Here is a 23553-nt window from a genome sequence, read left to right on the forward strand (position 1 = left end):
CCCATCCATTTCTCCTTGAAATTCAAAGTATTTCAACTACATGTATCTTGCGTTATCGTAAGCTGCTCTTCAGTATGACGAACAATATCAGGGAAACGTTTAGCATGTGGCCTGTCAATAACATACACATCAAGAAAAATATTATGTAAGTGTAACGCTTCACTAACAAATTGCAAGGCTCACCGAATTTTGGAGCAATCGAAGGTCCACTATAGCTGACTAATGTTTAAACCTGAAACGATTTGAAATCTGCGTGATAACCTGAGATAGAATAGCGTTTATCGTGTCATTTACTTAAGTCTTATGACTCAAAATTACCTCACCTTTCTCGTCTGGACTGTCTGGAGGTACAGCTCGGAGGTACAGCTCGTGACTTTCCCATGATCTCAACGTGTTCCAAATGTGGAACCTGGGAACAACAACATAGCGCTGTGGCACCCAAGCTACCCTCCGATGTAGGGGAAGGGAGAGAAGTAAAGTAGGGGGAGGGGGAAAGAATGGAGTGGCGTATAAAAAAAAAAAAAAAAAAGAAAAAAAAGAAAGGTAATGGGAAGGGAGGGAGGAGATGTTTGTTCTCAACAGGCTAAGCGCTAAAAAATCGGAAACTTCTGATTCTTTTGAAAAAATGTCCCAGAATCGGTCTTTTGTCTCTACTCGACTTAGAAGTAAACCTTCCGCAAACCAGAGTAGCATCAAAATATGTTTGATTGTCCACCTGGTTGCCGTGTGAACTTTAATATACTTCCTTCTGCTCTTCAGTCTTCCACCATCTGCCGGCTGCCATATTTCGCAGGAAAAAAACATTTAGAGGAGCAACCGGCTGATCTCAGAAACGTTCGTAAAGCCACTTAATACAACAATTAGTCTTCTTACAGCCCTTTTATTCACTATCATATCATCACCGTAAGAGCGCGAGCGAAGAATAAGAGTCGTAAGGGATTTATTTAATAAACGCAAACGTTACCTGATCTATTTTAGCGCTCACATCGCACGTCCTCGATTTTGAGTGATACAAGACCGCGTGAAATGACAGCAGTGTATGTAATGGCCTGCCAGACGAGCTGGATTATCATAACCGATCGCAAATGCTTAATAATATGTACCCTCATCCCACCCCTCTTCAAACTCCTATACAATTGATACTTTGATTCCCACCGTAGTCTCCTTTGCAGCCGTCCAGTGTAAGATGCCACTCATCACTTCCATGAAACGAAGCATATTTTTGTGGGCGGAAGGTTGGGGGGAGGGGGGAGGAGGGATGGGTGGAACGTTTCGTGATATATCAAAACATTGGCACGCTACGCATGCAGGAGTTATTTTTTTGGAAGGGTGGGTTGAGGTAGGACACTTCGAGTAAGATTCTAACGAAAATATCGTTTAATAGAAGGCAAAAAACCCTTTCTAGTTTATCCAGAATTAACAAAGACACAACAAGTTACAACAGCGGTCCGCTTAATACAGGTTTCATTGTATTGTACAGAGTACTCAAGTGTTAAGAAGATTTTTAAATCCGAGCGGTACCTTTCAGCCCATGATTCTAGTTTTATTCATCCATACTTTTTTTTACTTTTTAAAAAATAAAATTTTACGTCATCCCTTCTGTTTGACGTTCTCATTGTTGCATAAAATCAACCCTTAGAACCTTAAACAATGGAGGTGATTTTTACACGTAATGGCCAGACACGTGTATTTCTGATAAAAGGCAATGTTCCCTGCAGTTGGTATGTTTCATGCTCCTTAATTAAGACTCATTTGAAGTTACAGTATATTTAAATTTCAGAGGGAATCCACATACAGATCACTCCTGCAATAACATGATTGGCTGGTTACTGATGAAAATATTACAAAAATAAATTTTAGTTCAGTGTGGCCTAACCACTCTCAGTAAGGAAACAAAGGGGGTGAAGAGAATTTACACCAACTTCCCCCAAACCTACGTTCCTCCTCTTCTACATCAGTCAACCCTCAATCCATCCAAGGACTCCAAACTCCACCGAAGTTGTTAGGATTTGCTTTAGGGTCAAGCGGTTGATTTCTTGGTGGGACCATAGTCTCTTTAAATCCTTCGAGCCGCTTCAACATACTTTCTACCAATTCTGTTTCATTTTTAGCAAGATCGACATATTCACAAGGATCATCTGCAACGTTAAACAAACAAGGGCCCGACTCCCTTGTGCACTCCGACGGAGAACTGGGTGGCTTACCGCAAGTGACAGCAGCGTTCTTCAACGTCGCACCTCGGATTGCATGATTGTAGTTGTCTAGTCCGGGGGGAGCATACCATCCACCCCACGATTTACCTGAGGGAAGGGGAGAGAGACAATCGTAAAGCCACGGTATTGCATACAGCAACGTATGAGGAGTTTATGTCATAAACCGGGTGGGGGATCCGCATCAGAAAAAACTGTACCCAAGATTTTGAGCAGAGAGCACAGTTTTTTCCCACACGGACCAACCTAGACTGGTAAATGACTTTGTTTTTTTTCTTCGGCTAGTTGTGCCGCGAATAGTGTATTGTAAAAAGGTGGACCAGTTACGAGCGCGTGATTAGCCAATGAGATTAGAGAATTTAAGATTCTGGCCCACAGAGTTACTTCAGAAAAAAGAAAATCCATGTTTTTCTTGTATCATCGATTCAATAACCATTACCACAAAAAAAAAAAAAACAACAACAACTCAAATTGTACATGGACACTTGCAGTTTAACTAATGAAGTAGACTTCGATATCGAAACTCAGGCTTACTTGTCGTGCTGGCATTGACTATAAGTTTCCAGTCACCAAACCTCAAGGCTGAATATCCACCCATTGGATCTATATTGTGAAGAATTTCCTTGCGAGGTGATTCAGTTGCATTGGAGAGTGTGTCCCACATATCAAAGCCATCCACATCACCCAAATCATGGATATCACCTCCTGCTAAATTATACAGTGTGGGGAGCCAGTCAGTGACATGCATCATTTCCATGCTCACTCGGCCTTTCGTGGACAGCATAGGACTGTGTACGAAACCCGCGCCACGAACACCTCCTAATAAGAGAAAGGTTAGCTTGTTTTTCATCAAAAATTGGACGAAACACTGATGAAATGAGTAATTTCATGGTTTGGTGGCAAAACGCAACCACAGGCGTCCCAAGCTCACGCCTCGAAAGAAAGCACACTATTTTTTCATGAATTAAAGTTTCAGAAAGCGTCACGCGTTATGTGACGCGGTGTATAAATATTTCGAAAAATGAACATCTTACACGAAAAATTAATAAAACGTACCCACATCTTCCCCATATTATTTCTTATATCGTGTTCAAATTCTCAACGTTTCCTCTCATAACTTGAGCGTGACGCTTTCGTAAACTTTAATTCATGAAAAAATCGTTAGCTTTCTCTCGAGACGTGAGCTTGTAATGCCTGTGGTAGCACTGACAATTAGCACTATCCTTTAACATTGACAAAACTTGATAGAATCGCGAACATCCCAAAACAACTTTCTTTCTAATGAATAAAATCATGATCTCGTAACCCCTTACCTTCCCATAATGTTGCCTTGACCCCTCTGAGAGGAAAGTTACAAGCTGAGTTCATGTTAAAACCTGCCGCCGGACCGCCATTATCCGTTGTAAATACGATCACTGAATTGTTGTACAATCCCTGGGTTTGGAGTGCATTAATGACCTACACGTACAGAGAGGATTCAGCGGTTGAAATTCAATGGTTAAAGAAATTCACGGAAGTAGTGTAGTTTTAAGCTTAAAGTTGCATGCATAATTGCTTTATTTCACTGTTCTCTCAAAATTGCGGCAATGGAGTGCAATGCGACTGAAAGAGTGATTTATGGTTCGTGAAAATGAACTCATACTTTTAGGCATTTTGGTGGCTTCCCTCTTCCCTCACCCTGATATCACAGCGGTCAAAGGTCCTTTTTTGATTGGCTGTTGTGATTACTTTGGGTTTGGATTTACGATAATCGATCGAAAAGTACCTTTCCAACACCCTGATCGAGGGTTGACACCATTGCAGCAAAAATTCTCCTGTTTTCGTCCTCGATGTTGGAAAATTTCTTGATTTCAGATGGTGGCGCTTGCAGTGGCTGAATATAATTCGCACTGTGAACAGCTTGGTATGGAAGATACAAAAACAAAGGCTGAGAAGGGTCATGCTTCTGAATAACATCGATGGCTTTCGCTGTGAAGAGATCGGTACTGTAATTGCCCCAGTCAGTAAAGACAGGCTGATATTTGAAAAGAAGAAAAAAACAAATTATAACGTGGATGAAACAATGGTGGGAAGAGAGAGAGAAATTAAAAAATAAGAATAGGCGAACGATTTGAAAAACATAAGTACAGCTCATCGAATGATGAACCAGCGAATCAACGGACAGACATATCGACGAACCGACGGAACGACGAGCTGACAGACCGACCAAATGTTACCAACGAACCGAATCAAAGAAAATGACGAACAGAAAAAACTGCAGAACAAGCAAACAGACAAAGAACCAAACGCACCACGACGCAAACAGAAGCAAGACCAAGTAGCAAACAAGAAAGATACAGAACAATCAACAAACAGGCGATGAAATGACCAAAGGAGGTGAAAAACGAAGGTTTGAGATGAAATCTCAACTAAAGAGCGGTCTTAGAGGGGACAGCACAAAGGTCTGTAACGAGTCCCTTAAAAAACTCATAGAGCGCTTTACGATCGAGTGTTGCCAAACCAACACCAAAGTTAAAAAAGGCCAATCAGAAGAAGGAAAATACCTCGAAGAGCCAATAAGAGCTCAAAGTAAAAATACTGCCTAAGGCGCGGGAAAACGCGGGCGATTAAGTCATAATTGGTTTTAGTTTTGCATCTGATTGGTTGAGAGAGTGGCGGGAGTTTTGTGGACCAATCACAACGCGAAGAAAGTAAAAGCAAAGAAATCCCAGAATACTTTTAACACTCAATTGAAAATCGCTCTATTGAACATAATAATTTTAATGGAATCCCATACTAACTCTGAATCAATTCAACTTTTACCTCCAGGTTATCACGAAGGTCCAATCCCCAACCGAATACTTCTTTGTTTGAATGGTCCCAGTAATCTTCCTTTCCACACCAGTAACCGAAAAAAGAATCAAATCCTCGTTTTGTAGGAGTGTATTCTGTTTTGAAGAAACCAAGATGCCACTAGAAGACAAAAAAAGTAGATAAAAAAGGGGAAAAATGGAAAACTGAATGGAAAACTGATGAATAAAAAGGAAGGAAATAAAGAAAAGAGTAGATGAGTCAGTGATTAAGCCTTTAACTCCCAAAATCTGATTGTTAATCTCCCTTTTAGCTGCTACACATATCCTTGTATATTAGTTACAAGAACTTGGTCTTAGATCAAGACAGCAAACCTTTCGAAAATGTAACATGCAAAGGTTTGAATTCAGACAGGGGACATAGAGACCCCCTCTAATAGGGCCTCATAACAGAGATACTAACTTTTAATTTGGCTTGTGAGCATCAAGGTGTTATTGGTGGTCTGCTGCCATCTGTTTTGCTTGCATGTAGGTTCTTGCATTTGGGTTTTGCCTAACAATACCTTTACAGGCACAGCTGCTTCTAACATCATTGGAAGCTGCTTGTGGAAAAAAGGCATGGAAACCCCTGGGGTATAGCTATCATTCATGTCCTGGTTGTTCACAGGGTGGATAATGCTAGCTTCTAGATAAATCTCTATCTGGTTAACAGATGCCCCCTGGATAAGGCCCCCCTTTACAGGCACAGCTGCTTATTACATCATTGGAAGCTGCTTGTGGAAAAAAGGCATGGAAACCCCTGGGGTATAGCTATCATTCATGTCCTGGTTGTTCACAGGGTGGATAATGCTAGCTTCTGGATAAATCTCTATCTGGTTAACACATACCCCCTGGATAGCGGTTTATCTGTTGGATACCGTTGTCCGATCTTTGGTAAACCAGGCCCAGGTATACACATGTACATCTGTTAGCAGTATTATTATTAAGGAGAAAAGTAACAAATTGTACAGCTGGCAGAAAGGTGCAAAACTTGTCATTATCACTGTTTGTAATTTGTACCTTCCCAACTGCATGTGTGGCATATCCAAGCTGTTTTAAGTACTGAGGCAAAAGAGTCTCATTCAACCCAAGTCCATAGGGTCGGGGAGCTTCAATAACACTGTGCTGCATACCTAGGTATAAACGATCAACACAGTTATCCCTAAAAGAGCCAAGTGTTTTACCTTTCCAACAGCATGTGTGGCATATCCAAGCTGTTTTAAGTGTTGTGGCAAAAGAGTCTCATTCAAACCAAGTCCATAGGGCTGTGCGGCTTCAATAACATAATGCTGCATACCTAAACATATGATTGTATATAATGATCATGGTTATCACTTAGAGTTAGAGTAAGTAATAGCAATTAGCCTGTGATTAGGCCCTTGATGTTAGCACTTGGGCTTTTTTTATGGCCCTAGGAAAGTGTGAGGCCTTGAACAGTGCAGCTGGAGTCAGAGGTCTGTGAGGGGTCTAACATTGATAATATCAATGCCAAACCCTTGCCAAACCTGTTCCTAACTTGTCTCCAATCTTCCTACACACAGAGAAACTTGAATCCTGCAACACTAATTATAAAGACCAGCTTGCAGCCTAGTTTGCAGTCTGAGCATCAAACATGCAATAAAGCTACCAAATAGGGTGGGGTGGGGGAGAAGTTACTCATAGCTTATTGGTGGTATACAGTAGTGCTAGACGAATTTACCTGCCTTGCAGCCAATATGTGACAGCAAAAATGAAGTTTTACTTTACAAACATTATTATTTACACTATTTCTTTACTGAATTACCTGATAACACCATTTTGCTGATCTCTATTTTTTGTCAATGTCTTGGATTAACTTTAAAGTGCTGCATGTTATATCTTTTGTAGCATACACACAGTGTGTATACATCTTATATTCCATACATGATGTTGCATCAATTGGTGTATATTTATGCATGTTATAATTTTGATAATAAATAATCTGTGTGTTTGTGGTGATGAGTTTTGGTCATTTTAACATTATGTCACCTGTATGGATGGGATATCGGCCTGTCATTATAGCACTTCTTGTCGGGGTACATATGTGCTGAACATAATAATTATTGAGAATTATCCCACTGTTGGCTAGTCCATCCAGGTTTGGTGTTGGGATTTGCTCTGAGCCATGAAAACTCACATCATCCCATCCCTAAAAAGAATCATTCAATTAATTGAATTTATGATTATCATAATTGACCACTCAGGAAATGAGGGCAGAAAATTCAACATATATCAGCTGAAGGATATTCACTTGGTCTAGTGGGCAGGGAGGGGGATGTGTGGGGATCCAGGATTTTTCTCAGGAGGGATATGCCATGGAAGGAATGAGACATACCTAATGGATGACATAAAAAATTTTTTTAAAAGGGCACAAGACAGAGGAAGGCTTAAATCTAGGAAAGACATAAGAATATATAGAAAACATCATGCCGCTTATTATGATTATTAAATATCAATTTAAAAAAACTGCAAGCCATCTTAGAGGAAGGGGGGGTGGGGGGGTGGGAATTCCATGCACCCATACACTAGATTTCTAGCTTTGCCCCTGTGTAGTTCCAAATTTAATCAAAACATTAATGATGAAATGCATACTTCTACCAGGTTGGCAAGAGAGGAACTTATCAGCTCCACAAGTTAATGCTCCACATTCACTCTGACAAAGGGCTGAAGCTCAAAATGTCAGCTTAGAAACTCTTTAGGATGGCCAATTTACATTATCAACTGAGTTAATAATACCAAATTACCTTGTAGCTCCACAAGTATCCCCATATTTGCAATTTCAAAAGAAATTAGATTAATACTGATTTCCTCTTTTCATGTTTTCATCTTTTTTTTACAATTATCACATTAACTGTCCATCAGGCATTGGACCACATTGTCTCAAAGACATCCAAAATGAATGATACTTTTTCAATTTGGATCAAATATCTTGCACTCAGATGTGGAGATATCATGGTGATTTCCTCACATACGACTCACCAAATCATCAGCGACAATAAATATGATGTGTGGCTTTGAGCTTGGCTTGGTTGCACTTGACAGCGGCAGGCCATGGAGCAACACTGACACAAAGACTGCAATGTTCAATGATATCAACTGCATGTTGACCTTCTGTTAATGAGGAAAATTTAAAAAAATTTTAGGCCTTAGTTGTCTGAAGGGTGGATAACTTGATCCACCAGATAAATTGGTATCAAGTACACATGTATAACACAAATAACTCTTTCCAGCAGATGGCAATTAATTAAACACACTGGGAAGTGTCATCCAAACCTTTGGACAATTGGGAGCAGAACTACAAAGAAAAGCAGCATCCTAGAAGAACTTTTCAAACAAACTGGAGTACAAACTATTTCTGCATGACCCTTTCAACACACTTACAATTTCTTTTTGAATGAAAGCAATCATCATTGTGGTCTAGATATTCAGCTACAGACAGGCATAGACTAATATGGCAATTTTGTAATCATACTATGTTTTGCCTTTTTCCAAGAGGTTCACATTACATTCAAGGGATAAATAGTGTTTCTGCACTCCACTGAGTATACCAACCCTCAACTTTTGTGTCAAATTTTCATGTCACAAAATCCAAAATGTTGGTTTTCTTGACAGCAACTTAAAAAAATTATCTTTGGGGTCAAGCTTTTGCTGGCTTCTGTGAAGAATAAATTGTAACCTTAGAGAAAGATGTTTTTTCGTCTTGTCACGAGCGTGGGGCATGACTGCCTTCCTCAAGGGTTTTGGATAGAAAATGAAATTTCCCATCATAGATTACCATTGGATTTATTAGAACCACTAAGTTTAATTCATCAGCCATCCTTTCCCCTCATTATCCAGCATACTTCACGATTTAAGACAGCTGAATGTAAAGGATGTTTAAATTTAGCTAAAATAAATTGAGTTAATCATGAACTATGCACAATTTTGCCCAGACATCAGCCGATCGAGGTACGAGGAGATTTCGTTCGTTGTTGAAAAAATTTCATAATATGTATCAAGCAAAATAGGGCCACTTTAGGGGTGACACAAGAAGTAATAGTCAATTATGTTATGCATGAAGGGCAAATTCAATAGAGGTACGTAGACTCGCACAGACACGATTTTCGTCAATATAATTAAGCAATTACTTTGAGGCAGACATAATATGGATTGCATAACGCATATGTGTGCATGTGCTTCTTTCCTTGGCCAAAGATTATAATCCTAAAAATTACTTAATACCTCCTATAATGCATACGCCACTCTACCTAGCCTTCGGCCGACTTTTGGCAGGATTTTTCGGTCAACACAGACTCGACGCGTAACAAGCACGAGATTGGGGAGAAGATCGATATCAAGTTGCAACGAATCCCTGCGTAGTCTTGGGGAGGAGTTGGACTTAATTCCCATGCTCCATTGGCCATTCCAGGTTTCGCCCTATGTAATGTAATTCAGGACAGTATGAGATTCAGGTGCTGGATTCTACCCCTGCAGATTCCGGAATCCATCTCAAATTGGTTTTTTAACGTTCCTTTTAAACAAAGACCAAATTGAGGAAAAATTAAAACTGAAATACACTTTTTATAACGCCCCGTGTATGTCCCAAATAAATTGCAGCCTGTATCTGTGTACTAAGAAAAGCTTGTTTTCCTATATGTAATTGGCGACGATGTTCGACATTATGAGATTGCGGATAAAACGGTGTTCAACTAACTCAACTATACTAAAACCTTTGCAAAATCGCGAAAGATCTGTATTTACACGGTAATTTTCTAAGAAAAAGATTCTCTTTTCTCAGTACTTCCTTCCTACTTCCTTCGTTAACCAAGTCAACTCACATTGCGTCGGCTATGAATTCTCCAGGGCAATGATTTTATGCTGCTATTTTCTCTACAAAATGTTGTTAGACCCTAAATTCTGGTAATATCTTACTTTATTTGCACTGAGATATGATGCGTAATGAAATCTTCAAATTCGTTATTCCGAATGCCAAATATCAAAGAAAGCAGTTTACGTTTAAATGGTAAAAAATCTACCTAGAAATAGACCTCTCCCGGCTCCCATAGGTATCCACATATATATCTTTGTTTAAAGTTTATCGTTATTGGAAACGTGTGGTCCGTCGTCATGTTGGTGTTCTAAGAAAATCCTATGGGATCTGAACGCTTCCTTTATGCAAACAATTTCTTTTGTCCCTCCAAATTTGCATACCATTGACCACTTCAGTGAACTGCACTCTGCACTTTGGACACCACATGATGAAATTTTATGATGTTATTTCGAGCTCTTGTTAGCAAAACAAAAATCGCAGGCTCAAGTTTCTCGAGTTCATGGCCCTACACGGCATGTAATTTGTGTGTGACGCTGATTTAGAGGTATGGAATCTTCACATAACAGCCTAAAGAACTTAAGAGTAAAGAAAGAGATGCGAGCTAAATCGAACTCTACTGGGAAATAAGGAAGTCGAAGTCGATTTGGTGATAGGTCATGAATGAATTTGTCCGTGTCTCGCAAGCTGTAACAGTCGGAATTCTTCACCGAACAAAGCGCGCTCTACATGGTCTGTACGGTGTGCGTGGTCTGCAGTCTGCGTTTTAGCATGACCGTGGTTTCATGGATGCGCATGAAAGCAGTTAATACGATTTGACATGGATCGTCAGCAAATGGATTCTAGATTCATTCTTTAGCAGGATTCTGGATTCCAATGCCCAGTATTCCGGATTCCACGAGCAAAAATTTCCTGGATTCCGGAAACCGGATTACCTCACATGGGGCGACAGGTTACTTCTTTCGTGACCGTCTCGCTGTCACGCACTTCTTGTGTGTCAGAGGGAGGATGAAGCTGTAGCTGGTTACCTTGCGGCTTTTTTCCACGCTTCAGAAGGGTTTAGCGGCGAAGTTGCAAGATGCTCTGCTGATCGTAATCATGGCTGCTTTGAACTAGCGCTTCCACAAGGCTGAAATTAAAATGTGATGATTGCCCGTTTAACCCGCTAGTGTTTGGCAGTTGGAACGTCACTCATAGGAAACATAGCCTCCTCACCAGACCTTAAAAACGATGTCAAACCACAGCAACCCACAATATCAGACATCGATCCTAAGCTTCGTAAAGTTCATACCACTATTCTTGCATCCCCCAGGCTGAAAAATAACATGGTTTCCTCTTCAACCAGAGCAGTTGGAACGACACCTACCACCAGTAAGTAAGCCCCCCCACCCCATCTCTTTCCGCCTCATATCAGACCTCAACATACACATTTGGCCACACACTACCAGACCTCGAAATCACGTGGTTTGAGAAATTGTTATGTCTGACCCTTTAATAAACCGCCCAGTTTCTCTGTTAACCTCTTAAACTCTGAGAATGATAAGCATCTAATTTCTCCCAACAGTACCAGCCTTGGATCAGATATTACAGTTGTAAGAATAAAGGAAATGATCACAAAGCCAACAAGTTCTTGATTATAAGACAAATTATTCTTCAAAGTACCATGGGAAATGTATGGAGAGCAGTATCAAGTACATACAGACTGACGTTAGGGTGTAAAGGGTTAAACTACTCCTTAACAATAGTCAGCTTAGTGTCGAAACGAAATTGTAGCTCATTAGGTGCCAGTTTATTCCATTATTTTACGACAATTTTCAAGGTAACTCTAACCTTGTCTCAGGATCTAATTATATGATGCGTACAGCACTGATCTATCTTACTTTTATATAATGAGCTCAGTTATGCACGCATTCTGATTGGTTCTCACTTATGATCTATTGGAGGACAGACGTATTGATGACGTCATCATTAAAACTTTTTTTTTTCCCCCCGTATATTTTAATTTTTTATTCTATAAAACAAATAGATTCCAAGTTGCCGTGCGTCTGTTCAGTAATAGATCACAGAGGACGTCAGTGACACACTCGGCTGCGCCTCATGTGCCACTTTTTTGTTCTTACCACATTTTGACGTCCTCTGTGATCTATTACTGAACAGACGCACGGCAACTTGGAATCTATTTGTTAAACATATTTCGTTGCTTGTAGCTATCTAATTATTACATTTTCAACATTCAGTATATGGAAATACATCAAAATTCCTAAATTCCACAGACTAACAAATTGAACTTACTTTTTTTAAAGTCCGAAACAATTACGGTCTCCTAAAATTTCAATATGCGTATTAAGATGTGGGATTTCCTTTTCTTCCAAACATTAGATCTTTCACTCAGAAAACAATTATATTAATTAGAAAAAAAAAACGAGTCTGGTCACTAGAGTCACAAAAAGAGTTGCTGGTTGTTCCAGAGCACTCCAAGATGGAGAAGTCGATCGTAATCTAAGAAAGGTTAAAAGTACGCTGTGTAAGTTTAGTTTTGTGACGTAAAATTGACACTTTTAAATTGTGATTGAATGAATGCAAGAGCGCTTTGGATTGATTGTCGCCAAAACCAAAGTAATAATGGCGGCCAATCAAAAGGAAGGAAAACACCGAAAAGATAATCCGTACGGATGTCTGGGAGAACATACTTTCGTTTACGAGAATACAGTTATATCTAAGGGCTTGGACCAGGAGTCTATTTGTTCCCTCATTTTCTCTTAAAAGGGTTTAACTCACAAAGCAAGTTCTCAATCCATCCAAGGAGACCAAACTCCACCGAAGTTGTTAGGATTAGCATTAGGGTCAAAAGGCTTGTTCCTTGGCGGCACCATCGTTTCTCTGTACTCTTTAAGCCAAAGCAACATGCCGTCTACAACATCCGGGTGGTTTTTAGCCTGGTTCACATACTCACACGGGTCAGCTAGAACATCAAACAAGCATGGACCCAACTCGGAGGTACACTCAGGAGGGGAACTTGGCGGTTCACCACAAGTAACGACAGCATTCTTCAACGACGCATGCGCAGCTCGAGTAGAAGGGTTGGAGTATTCAATTCCGGGGGGAACATACCATCCGCTCCAGTCTGTACCTGGAGATGGGGGAGAGAAACATTGTCATAAGGTGATAACATGTCAGAGTAGTGCTAATGATATGTACAGGGGTAAGCGCCATATATTTGAGCCACAATTAAATGTTCAGATTGATTTGAATTTAAAATTGTATGGTCGTGTATTACAACCAAAAGAGATAAGCTACATTTTTGAAGTAAATAAAACCGTCAGGCAAACTGTTTAATTCCAACACTATGCATTAGTGAAGAAGATCGAAAAATAGGCAGGCGAAAAACGGAGCGTGTATTAGAAGGAAAGATGCCAAGAATCTTTCCTCTCTCTGCTTTTCCATACCAGCGCTGCTTTTTGCTTGCCCACTTTTAATTCACTCAGACGAAGGGCTAACGCTCGAAACGTCAGCTTTGAAACTCTTTACGGTGGCCAATTTACGTTATCAACTCAGTTGATAATACTAATTCACACTTTTTCTATCGCCGTCACTGACCCAGTGACATCTATCGCTGACAACTGCCAGCTCAAACTCTTCCAATTTAATCTTATTCCACTCAGTTGAGATACAAAGGGAGTTGTTACCGAAAAAATCGACGTTACAATAATACTTACTTATATTAACGAGAAGCTTCCACTGCCTGAACCGTAAAGCCGAATCACCTCTGACAGGGTCTATGTTAAGAAGAATCTCTTCGCGGGGACATAGAGAAGCTTGAGAAAGCGTGTCCCACATATCATAGCCATCCACATTACGAAGTTTGTGAATGTCACCTCCCGCTACACTGTACAGTGTGGGAAGCCAGTCAGTCGCATGCATCAAATCCATGCTTACTCGGCCTTTCTGGACCAGTAAAGGACTGTGTACGAATCCCGCGCCACGAACACCTCCTGTTAAGACATTTGACGATTTTCAATCAACTTACACACTAACCACAAAAACGCATACCACTTCATCAGCATACACGTACTACAGACGAGTAAATCTTTAACCACTAAGGGTGACTTGCATCTACTTTCTCCTTACAAAATTACACATTGGGGAAAGATGTTTTTCACCTTGTCATGAATGTGGGACAAAGAAAAAATTGGGAGTTCCCATGAGGAATCGAACCTCAGACCTTCAAATTCCGCGCTCAGATGCTCTACCACTGGGCCACAGAGACTCTATGGTGAGCGAGGCCCAAATTTACGAAGTTCATGTATAACACGCGTCCTGCATACTTCTAGGATCAGCGATGTCTGTAATGTCATGTTTGTGTATAGATTAAGAAAGATGGTACCTTTACGAACTCGGTAAAGAAATAGAGAAAGGTATTTTTTGTCTTTTCACGAGCATGGGACAAAGAAAAAAAACATTACTGATCCTAGCAGTATGCAGGACGCATGCACTTCATAATGGGCCTTGCTCACCATAGGGTCTCTGTAGCTCAGCGGTAGAGCATCAGAGCGTAGAATCCGGAGGTCTGAGGTTCAATTCCTCATGGGGACTCAGAATTTTTTTCTTTCTCCCACACTCGTGACAAGACGGAAAACATGTTTCTCTATTTCTTTACTGAACTCAAAACTTACCATTTTTCTTAATCTATTAACATCATACATTATCAAACATTATGGTCGCGAGAATAAAGGTAATGATCACCTACTGAAGAAGTTCTGTATTGTTCACCAAATTCTCCTTCTCAGCACCTATTCATATAAGGGTGTAAAGGGTCGAAGGATGATTCGACTCACCTTCCCACAACGTAAATTTTACACCCCTCAGAGGAAAATTACAAGCCATGTTCATATTGAGACCATTAGCAGGACCACCATTGTCTGTCGAGAAGACGATTATTGAGTTGTCGTACAAACCACTCCCTTTGAGTGCATCAACAAGCTGGAATAGAGATTTTCATTTAACTCATTTTTATTTTTATTTAATAGAGACCTGCAATAAATCGCCAACTCTTTTGCCCAAAGCCAGTTTGAATGCAAGTTTCAAAGTAATAAAAGCACCAAAAACATATACTTAATCAAAAAAAGAGAAATATGAACAATTAAAACAAATTCAAAGACATGACAGTAAAAATAAAACAAGTGTGGTGTGTGTACCTGTCCTACTCTCTGATCAAGGACTGAAACCACTGCTGCAAAGATTCTTCTGTTTTCGTCTTTGATGTGTGAGAACTTCTTGATTTCATCTGGAGGAGCCTGGATTGGCTGAATGTAATTTGCACTGTGGACAGCTTGGTAAGGAAGATACAAAAACAATGGCTTGGAAGGGTCATGCTTTTTAATGATGTCTATGGCTCTCTCTGTAAACATATCAGTACTGTACTGGCCCCATTCCGTCCAGACAGGCTGAAATGTATGCTGAAAAGAGATGTGTAAATAGTACAGGTGCATGTAAATAAACACTTTGAACAGTTGTGATATCAACCCTTTACACCCTTACATCAGAATGCATCTTCTCCTTACTGTTCTCTGTACATCCTTGAGGAGCTGACAAGGAGAACTTGTTTAAAAGTCAAGAGTAAAATTGTGAAGTTGGTGATCATTTTCTTTATTCTCGTGACCTTGATGTCTGTTTCAAGAGGAATATTGTAGGGAGAAATTAGATGCTAGTCACTCTTATGGGTCAAAGGGTTAAATATAATAAGGATTAAAATAAATTAGTTCTTGATAAACAGATTTACCTCTGTATCGTTGTGAAGATCTAATCCCCATCCATACATTTCATCATTTGAATGGTCCCAATAATCTTCCTTTGCACTGTAATAACCAAAGAAAGTGTCAAATCCTCTCCTTGTGGGAGTGTAGTCTGTTTTGAAGAAACCAAGATGCCACTGGAAAAAAATGCATGAAAACAAGGCATACACATTAATTTATACAGCTTGCATTGCAATTTGAGAGGCATGCAAAGCCATGGGAAGGAGGAAACATATGACAGGAGCATATTTTTTACCATTTTTTTTACCCTCTCCCCAAAACTTACGATATACTATTCCCCCAAAGTTAGCAGCACCACAGTAGATGGCAGTATACATTCCCATTTTTTCCCACAGAGTGGTTTTGGCTGCCAATAAAGTAAAACTTGGAAGAGCTACTGACAGTAAAGTTATTAGGCATAATTTTTTCAATTGTTATGGTTTAACTATTACCTTTCCAACAGCATGCGTAGCATATCCAAGTTCTTTAAGGTACTGTGGTAAAAGAGTCTCGTTCAAACCAAGGCCAAAGGGCTGACTAGCTAATATAACATCATGCTGCATTCCTTAGTAATAATCAGGAAAACAAGAAAAGTTTTTTATATGTGGTTTGGTTGAAATGAGTTTGAGTGCATTAATAATGAAATGTACTTTCTAGATGACTATGTTGTCTTTCAGTGTACCATATATATGCCTTGTTGACCAAGCCTGAGGCCAAGATGGTTCAATATTAGCCAAGTTCTTTTTGTGCGCTTTTCATATTCAGCCATCTTTAATGAACAAGCTTTGTCAATAATGTTCTGATCAATTTCAAGCTTCAACGTCTCCCTCCACTTTCAACATATCACTGTTGTCCATACCTGGGGGGGTAGGGAATTTGAACCCAAATTAAATGTTGAGTCTTTCCAGGAGACTACAAGTATTATATCCTTAAATAAGGAGGTATTTAAGGTACATATTTCACTTCAGCTAAGGAATGACTCAGAAAAAAAGGTCCACAAGGTCTTGGTTTTATAGCTTGGTCAACATGAAGAAAGTTACTGTTTCTGATTATGCCTTTTACACAAAAAATAGGTGGGACATTTGCACATAATTTTTGCCTCAAGGGGAGGGGGGATGGAATTTGAACAAACCAATCTTCAACAGTTCAAATGCCTGAGGGGGGGGGGGGGGGGTTGCCTGAGGAGGAGAATGTTGAAGCTTTAACTAATGGATGTATAAATGATTTATCATATAATAACAAAAAGATTTTGGTTTAATAAGAATCACAAATGACTTGCTTTTTTTTAGTTCTGGCAAAGAGAGTTGGTTTTGTACCAAATTTAAGTCATGAAACTTCTTTAATGTGTCTTCCTTGTTACTACTGTCTTCCGCTGCTTTTTACAATTTAACTCTTAATATTGTGCAAAATGTCAGGCGTTGAAGCAACCTGCCTCACACAATATTTTTTCTCTTGTGTGGGATCAATGCAGGTAATCCCAAACAGCAAAGATGGGCTCAGGTGGCCAATCAGAACACAAGATTTGATTCATCTTGCCCATGGGCATTGTTAGCCATACAGTGATGAAAGCTTATGCAGTGTTGAGAACAGTCAACATGGTCCTACATTTCAGTCAATCACACTGAAAATCTGACAATAATCTTTCCCTAAAATAAAAGACATAGCACACAACATATTTACCTGGAAAGGATGCATAACCTTTCAAAATGGAATTCAGGAAAATAACAAACAAACAACACAGAAACCAAGCAATACCACAGGAGTGATATAAGTAATGACAGAGATACTACCCTTTTCTTTGGAAAAAAAAAGGGGACTAACAAACATCGTCTAACAGTCACCTGTATGGATGGGATATCGGCCTGTCATTATAGCACTTCTTGTTGGTGTACAAAGACACTGCACATAATAATTGTTGAGAATTACCCCACTGTTAGCCAGTCCATCCAGGTTTGGAGTTGGAATCTGCTCTGAGCCATGAAAGCTCACATCATCCCATCCCTAAAAGAGCAATACAACATTGAGCAATGGTTGAAGAAAAACTTGAGAGTCCCTTGAAACTTGATATCTCTCTTGGGGACCAAAGGGTTAAGAGAGTGTCTCTGTAAGAGCGGTCCGGTCGATTTTGCTTGAGACACGGATTTCGCTCGTTTCTCGTGTGTTGTAAGACATTCATGTACCTATACTAAAACCACAATCAGTTTGATCGGATCTCTTTATTTTTCAGAGTTTTACGGAAATTAAATTTCACTCGAGCGAAGGCTTGTCGTGACACTTTTCAAGACTTTAATTTCATACAACTTTGGAGGACAATTTACAAAAAACTACGGAACTCAGCAAAAAACAAATACCACAGCCATGTATATTAACTCTATCTTATCTATCGAGGCGACTTTTGTAAACATCACGTGTCAATCAAGGAAACAGGAAGACTTGAATGACACCTTATCGGTTCGCCTAAATCAAACACGCCAAAACCGATCAAATTCAAGGTAAATTTTTGAAAAAGTGAGGCGTTCTTAACTGATCCAACTAACATAGCTAGGAAGTAGGTGCCATAGAAAAGATAACTACAGAAAAAAAACTTTGCGGCCCGACCTTTACGAGAACTTTATAACTCCGTGAACTTACCTAATTTTCGGCAATCTCCAAGTTTGGCCGCCATTTTGAGGGACTTGTCAACATGAAGCGTAACCGATATAAATCAAGCAGGTAAATCTAAAACCGTCAGAAATACATACGAAAGCAATTCAAATGAACTTTTCTTTCAATTCAAGCGGAAAAATTTGAAATTGTTCGTTAAACTTACAATCCTCATGCGACAATTTCTTTCAAAAATTCAAACACTACAACTAGTGTTCGAATTCCCCTCGTCGATTCCACCGCAAGAAATAACCTGTGCCACCCAAGCTTCGACTTCTGAAGTTGCTCCTTCGACTCGAATATGAAGTACGAATCAAGTAACATAACTGCTTCATCTTCGCGGCAATATCGCGCTGGTATTTTGATTTTCCGATCGACAAGAACGGTGATCAGGAATCTATCGGTTTGTTTACCTGGTAAACGTGACCGCTGACCAGCCGCTAAGTGAAAACAGCATAGCGCAGGGTGGGGTGGTTGGCGGGCTTATCGTCATAAGATATTCGAATGCATGCTCAAAAAGCTTTAGGACTATCAGTCTAAACAGTGAAGGCATGCTTCGTGGTACAGACAATTTTTATTTTATTCTCATAACTTTCTCCTTTAAATTAGAACTGGTATTAATTAATAGAGTTATCAATATATTTTTAACCGGGTATCCATATAACCTTTTTGCTTTTTTGTCATCAGTGGTATAAAATAAAATGTCTTTTCCACCAGAACCTTTTATTTATGCCCCATTGCACGGAATGAACACTATACTTAGAATGTTTGCTCTAAGGAATTTTTTCTGTTCCCAATAATGTATGCAAAGTGATAGAGATTTGATTCATTCCGCTGACACGTTCTTAAAAAGTTATGGCGCGTGCAGGTTTTTTCTATCAAAAGTCGCGCGTGCAACACACCGGAATTGAAAATTCGTCGTAAAATTGCACAAACCTTAGAATGAGTTTAGGCAACTTTGACTTCTGGCGAGATTTGTTAATAACTATGATAATCGTCATCATTAGCGGACGGTGCTTTTTGCCCATTGTTGTCATCATTATCGTTATCACGCCGGAAGAAGTATAAAGCCGGCATGTCGCCTTACCTAGCTACACAGAAAATTGTTCTCTCTTTTGCTCCCCTTGGATCCTGGAAACTGTTACTATTAAGACGATCAACAAGAAAGCCTTTATAATTATAGAACTTTTGATTAACAGAATGTAGGAAAAAATCGGTGGGGAGAGTTTTTCGCGTATCTTATAATCTGAACGATAGTTTTAAATAAAACAAATAACAATTCATTCAATTTACCTTAGTTTTCTCGTGTTTAAAAGTGGCGCTTCTGGGGACCGTAGATTCTTCTCTGATTCTTCTTGTCTCAGCCAAGACTCACTATCATCAACTTTTTTCTTGTGCTTCTTACGGCATGAGACACAGAGAGCTGAGGTAAGCGATTGCAAATTTCTCAGTTAAAGTAAAGCCCTGTATCATCCATCAGGAATTAAAAACCGACATGCACTGTTTAATTTTATTATTCTTAATCAAATAAGGGGTGTTTTAGTCTGCAAATTTAATCATATCGGTTAATGAGAATCATACAAACTGAGGAAAACTGACCGCAAATAATTGTGAACCGTACGCATGAGTAAGTAGATTGCGTTGTCAGGTGATTTGATCTTCTACAAAAACATTATTGATTATCAACCGAGCAACTTTGTACATATTTCCATCTGTGATGAAAAGCACTTACACATAGATCTATTTTTTTCAACGTGATGTGTACTTAAGTACCCCTCATCTAATAAAGAATTTCTTCTCTTTTCGAGCAGATATGTCACGTGACAAAAATAGATAACAGAAAATGTTACTGAAGACCACCTGATTCAACTGGAATAATAACTCCAAACGGCTTTTGAACGTCCTGAGACATATGCAAGGTAATTACATCTCTGCCTTGGATACGCTTCCTGACACCATCTTGATCAGGATACTGACGTGTTACCTTTGCACTTCTCCAAAACTTCCCCAGAGTGTAGCGATGCCTATAGCAAATCCACATTTTTTTGTTTATCCTCCTGAGCGAGGTGAAATAGGCCAATCCTTGCCAAGATTAGCTCATTTTCACTTAAAAACCTCTGTAGACAGGTGGCAGCTTATCAAATGATGTTTTACTTCGTCATTGCATTCAGACAGTCGTACCAAACCACTTAAGCCACACGATGAACCAAAGTTTTTTCCATCTTTGCTATTCAAAAAGCAGTCCTGAGACATAATGAACGTCTCGCTTGTGAACGACTTCTTCCTGTACTTGTAATTGTTTCCAACGCGATACAAGTTCAGGAGATCTAAAGGAACTCAGTATAACTTTGTATATTCGATACGATTTCAATTTCCGCGTCAAAGGAGAAGCCTACTGTAATTCGTGAGTGGTCAGTGGTTACGCTCGTGAGGTAAAGAATGGGTTTGTGACTTTCTCACTCAATTGAAAGACTCGCGTCACTCTTATGAAATGGTTGAACGGAATACAGACTTCGAGTAGTCTCTTATTTTTCTTAAAGATAGTGAGGTCACGCGTATCCTGTGAGCATGGTGAATCCGCGAGACGCGAGACTCGTATCACGCGTCTTCGCCGCTCCACGCTCTCAGAGTTGGGCAAAGACAAGACACGTTATTTCCGGTGCGATACAAGAGGTTCAGTGGTTATCTCGATTATCTAAACACATTTATTTACGTGGTAAAGATTTGTTTTTAAATCTATGAACTGATGCTAGTCCTATTTGGAACGAAATGTATTTTAAATAAAAAAGAATACTAAGTAAAACAAAAGTTGTCTGCAACACGAAGTATGCCTTCGCATTAAGACTGAGAATCCTAATGTTTATCGAATGTTCCCAAAAACCTTCTGACAATCTGCCCGCATCCACCCCTCACCCCGCCCCTCGCCATTAACCGTACTGTTTTCACTCAGCAGCTGGTCAGCGGTCACGTTTACGAGGTAAACAAACCGATCGATTCTTGATCACCGTTCTTGTCGATCGGAAAATCAAAATACCAGCGTGATATTGCCGCGAAGATGAAGCAGTTATGTTATTTGATTCGTACTTCACATTCGAGTCGAACAGGTTATTTCTTGCGGTGGAATCGACGAGGGGAATTCAGAAAGTTGTAGTGTTTGTATTGTTGGAATAAATGGTCGCATGGGGATGGTAAGTTTAACAAACAATTTCAAATTTTACCGCTTGAATTGAAAGTAAAGTTCATGTGAATTGCTTTCTTATATATTTCTGACGGTTTTAGATTTACCTGCTTGATTTATATCGGTTACGCTTCATGTTGACAAGTCCCTCAAAATGGCGGCCAAACTTGGAGATTGCCGAAAATTAGGTAAGTTCACGGAGTTATAAAGTTCTCGTAAAGGTCGGGCCGCAAAGTTTTTTTTCTGTAGTTATCTTTTCTATGGCACCTACTTCCTAGCTATGTTAGTTGGATCAGTTAAGAACGCCTCACTTTTTCAAAAATTTACCTTGAATTTGATCGGTTTTGGCGTGTTTGATTTAGGCGAACCGATAAGGTGTCATTCAAGTCTTCCTGTTTCCTTGATTGACACGTGATGTTTACAAAAGTCGCCTCGATAGATAAGATAGAGTTAATATACATGGCTGTGGTATTTGTTTTTTGCTGAGTTCCGTAGTTTTTTGTAAATTGTCCTCCAAAGTTGTATGAAATTAAAGTCTTGAAAAGTGTCACGACAAGCCTTCGCTCGAGTGAAATTTAATTTCCGTAAAACTCTGAAAAATAAAGAGATCCGATCAAACTGATTGTGGTTTTAGTATAGGTACATGAATGTCTTACAACACACGAGAAACGAGCGAAATCCGTGTCTCAAGCAAAATCGACCGGACCGCTCTTACAGAGACACTCTCTTAACAATTTCAGCCCAAAACGGTACTGTAAGAGTGAAATGTCTTACCCCAAAACAAAACATGCACAAATGAACCCAATGCTAGGTTTAAAAACAACTGTATGAGAATTGGGCAGGCTATCTTTCTTACAATCAGGAAACTTACATAACTAATCCACGGTACTCACCAGATCATCTGCTAAAATGAATATGATGTTGGGTTTAGAATTCTGTTTAATAGCCAACGTTACTGATGACAGAAGAACCAGTTCTGATAGAAACCACAAAATCTGCATCCTGAAATCTAATTATTAGGACAAAAATAAAAATCAACAGACTTAAAAGACAGCATCAATTAAGTACCCATGCAGGAGAGAAGGCATGGCTAAAATTTTTTGGCAAAACCCCAGTAACCCATATGAACTGCCAGGGACGACCTGAGATGTTTTGCACAATTTCTGCATGCAGAATTCAGTTGTTCGTAAATTGCGGCCAGGTAATCCCTAGATCATGGCTGCTTAGTTCCAAAAAAAACAAATATGTTTCAAAATCGTTGAAAAATCAGCTTTTCATTGAGCATCAAAGACTCCGGTGTGATCTTATAAAATTAACAAAAGTAATTTTGACACCTGAGCGCTATCATCGAAACAATTAAGTCCAAAATACTCAAAAGTTTTCCAATGCATATATTCGTTTATTAAATAAACTCAATTTCGTCCGAACTAAACAATTTCCATGACCCTACCTCAATCCACAGTAGTCTGTCTTCGTCAATGTTGGACCACAAGATAAATTTGAAATCTTTCACTGCTGTCTCTTCAAATGACCATCACATGATTGTCATTATTCAGTACCCAGACTTCTATTTCTATATCGCGTGCGCGGCGAGCAAGACGAACTAAGAATTCGTTTTTATGTACTCTGTTACTCTACCATTACACTCTTTCGATTATCTCATTTATTACCGAAAGAGCGGCTACTCAGTTGGTAAGTTCACTTTTCGGCCTAAACAGGTTTATTCTCTCAAATGGTTATTCTAACCGGGTAACTTTGTTGATTCAAGCGTTGCGTGACAGCTGGGTAAGCGTGGGTTAAGTACATCGACCGCCAGCTAACGCAACAACAAATCATCACAATTTCATCTAAAATTCCTATCGGAGTGAGTACTAACTGAAAGATACGGCACCTTTTGAGGCATAGTCTTTTTCCTTTTTAAAAACCCTGTGATAATTAGCTTCTGAGGCAAGATTTCCGCTCAGCACTCAACAAACGATATCGAACCACAACAACCCACAATATAAGACATCCATCTTTAGCTCCATAAAGTTCTTGCCGCAATTCTTGCGTTCCCCGGGCTAAAAAATAACGTGGT

At 39.5% G+C, this 23553-nt stretch overlaps 3 protein-coding genes and 1 long non-coding RNA gene across 18 annotated transcripts in view; 1 reads left to right on the forward strand and 3 right to left on the reverse strand.

Annotated features, from left to right (window-relative positions):
- The window catches only part of LOC113684902 (arylsulfatase B), an 8615-nt gene extending 8163 nt beyond the window's left edge, over positions 1 to 452 (reverse strand). Inside the window, exons 1-2 of one of the 4 annotated variants that reach the window (XM_027202318.2) lie at positions 324 to 417; positions 184 to 232 (exon numbers count right to left, since the gene is read on the reverse strand). The gene's annotated coding sequence lies outside the window, so the exon portion shown is untranslated. Of the gene's footprint in view, positions 1 to 183 lie in introns of all 4 variants that reach the window. The other 3 variants (XM_089183834.1, XM_027202319.2, XM_027202317.2) reach the window with 3 other exon arrangements.
- A 907-nt stretch (positions 453 to 1359) lies between these two features.
- Positions 1360 to 10289, reverse strand: LOC113684899 (arylsulfatase B). 9 transcript variants are annotated; one of them, XM_089183823.1, is made up of 11 exons: positions 10072 to 10223; positions 9278 to 9472; positions 8529 to 8711; positions 8036 to 8167; positions 7046 to 7205; positions 6059 to 6171; positions 5013 to 5162; positions 3976 to 4224; positions 3524 to 3668; positions 2745 to 3029; positions 1360 to 2300 (listed from the first exon to the last, which is right to left on the reverse strand). In XM_089183823.1, the coding sequence occupies exons 4-11, from the start codon at positions 8156 to 8158 to the stop codon at positions 1966 to 1968; spliced, it is 1560 nt and encodes a 519-aa protein (XP_089039949.1). In that variant the 5' UTR covers positions 8159 to 8167; positions 8529 to 8711; positions 9278 to 9472; positions 10072 to 10223; the 3' UTR covers positions 1360 to 1965. The 9 variants fall into 9 exon arrangements, with proteins under 9 accessions (XP_089039949.1, XP_027058110.2, XP_089039951.1 ...); XM_027202309.2 differs by lacking the exon at positions 6059 to 6171 and adding an exon at positions 6223 to 6335; XM_089183825.1 differs by lacking the exon at positions 6059 to 6171 and adding an exon at positions 6223 to 6335 and having other exon boundaries at positions 8609 to 8711; positions 9278 to 9566; positions 10072 to 10191.
- A 62-nt stretch (positions 10290 to 10351) lies between these two features.
- On the forward strand, positions 10352 to 11853 carry LOC149038657 (uncharacterized). The gene is made up of 2 exons (XR_016180134.1): positions 10352 to 11234; positions 11428 to 11853. It is a non-coding gene; the product is annotated as an uncharacterized LOC149038657 (long non-coding RNA).
- Positions 11630 to 23049, reverse strand: LOC149038658 (arylsulfatase B-like). Of its 4 annotated transcripts, XM_089183829.1 has the most exons (10): positions 22927 to 23049; positions 22370 to 22485; positions 17497 to 17656; positions 16108 to 16220; positions 15643 to 15792; positions 15059 to 15319; positions 14699 to 14843; positions 13580 to 13855; positions 12642 to 12993; positions 11839 to 12362 (listed from the first exon to the last, which is right to left on the reverse strand). In XM_089183829.1, the coding sequence occupies exons 2-9, from the start codon at positions 22475 to 22477 to the stop codon at positions 12653 to 12655; spliced, it is 1554 nt and encodes a 517-aa protein (XP_089039955.1). In that variant the 5' UTR covers positions 22478 to 22485; positions 22927 to 23049; the 3' UTR covers positions 11839 to 12362; positions 12642 to 12652. The 4 variants fall into 4 exon arrangements, with proteins under 4 accessions (XP_089039954.1, XP_089039956.1, XP_089039958.1 ...); XM_089183828.1 differs by having other exon boundaries at positions 11630 to 12993; positions 22927 to 23048; XM_089183830.1 differs by lacking the exons at positions 22370 to 22485; positions 22927 to 23049 and adding exons at positions 18287 to 18373; positions 18465 to 18726 and having other exon boundaries at positions 11630 to 12993.
- Between the last annotated feature and the right edge of the window lie 504 nt (positions 23050 to 23553).

This window comes from Pocillopora damicornis, chromosome 10, assembly GCF_964200805.1.
Source record: "Pocillopora damicornis chromosome 10, jaPocDami1.2, whole genome shotgun sequence".
Taxonomy (NCBI): Eukaryota; Metazoa; Cnidaria; class Anthozoa; order Scleractinia; family Pocilloporidae; genus Pocillopora; species Pocillopora damicornis.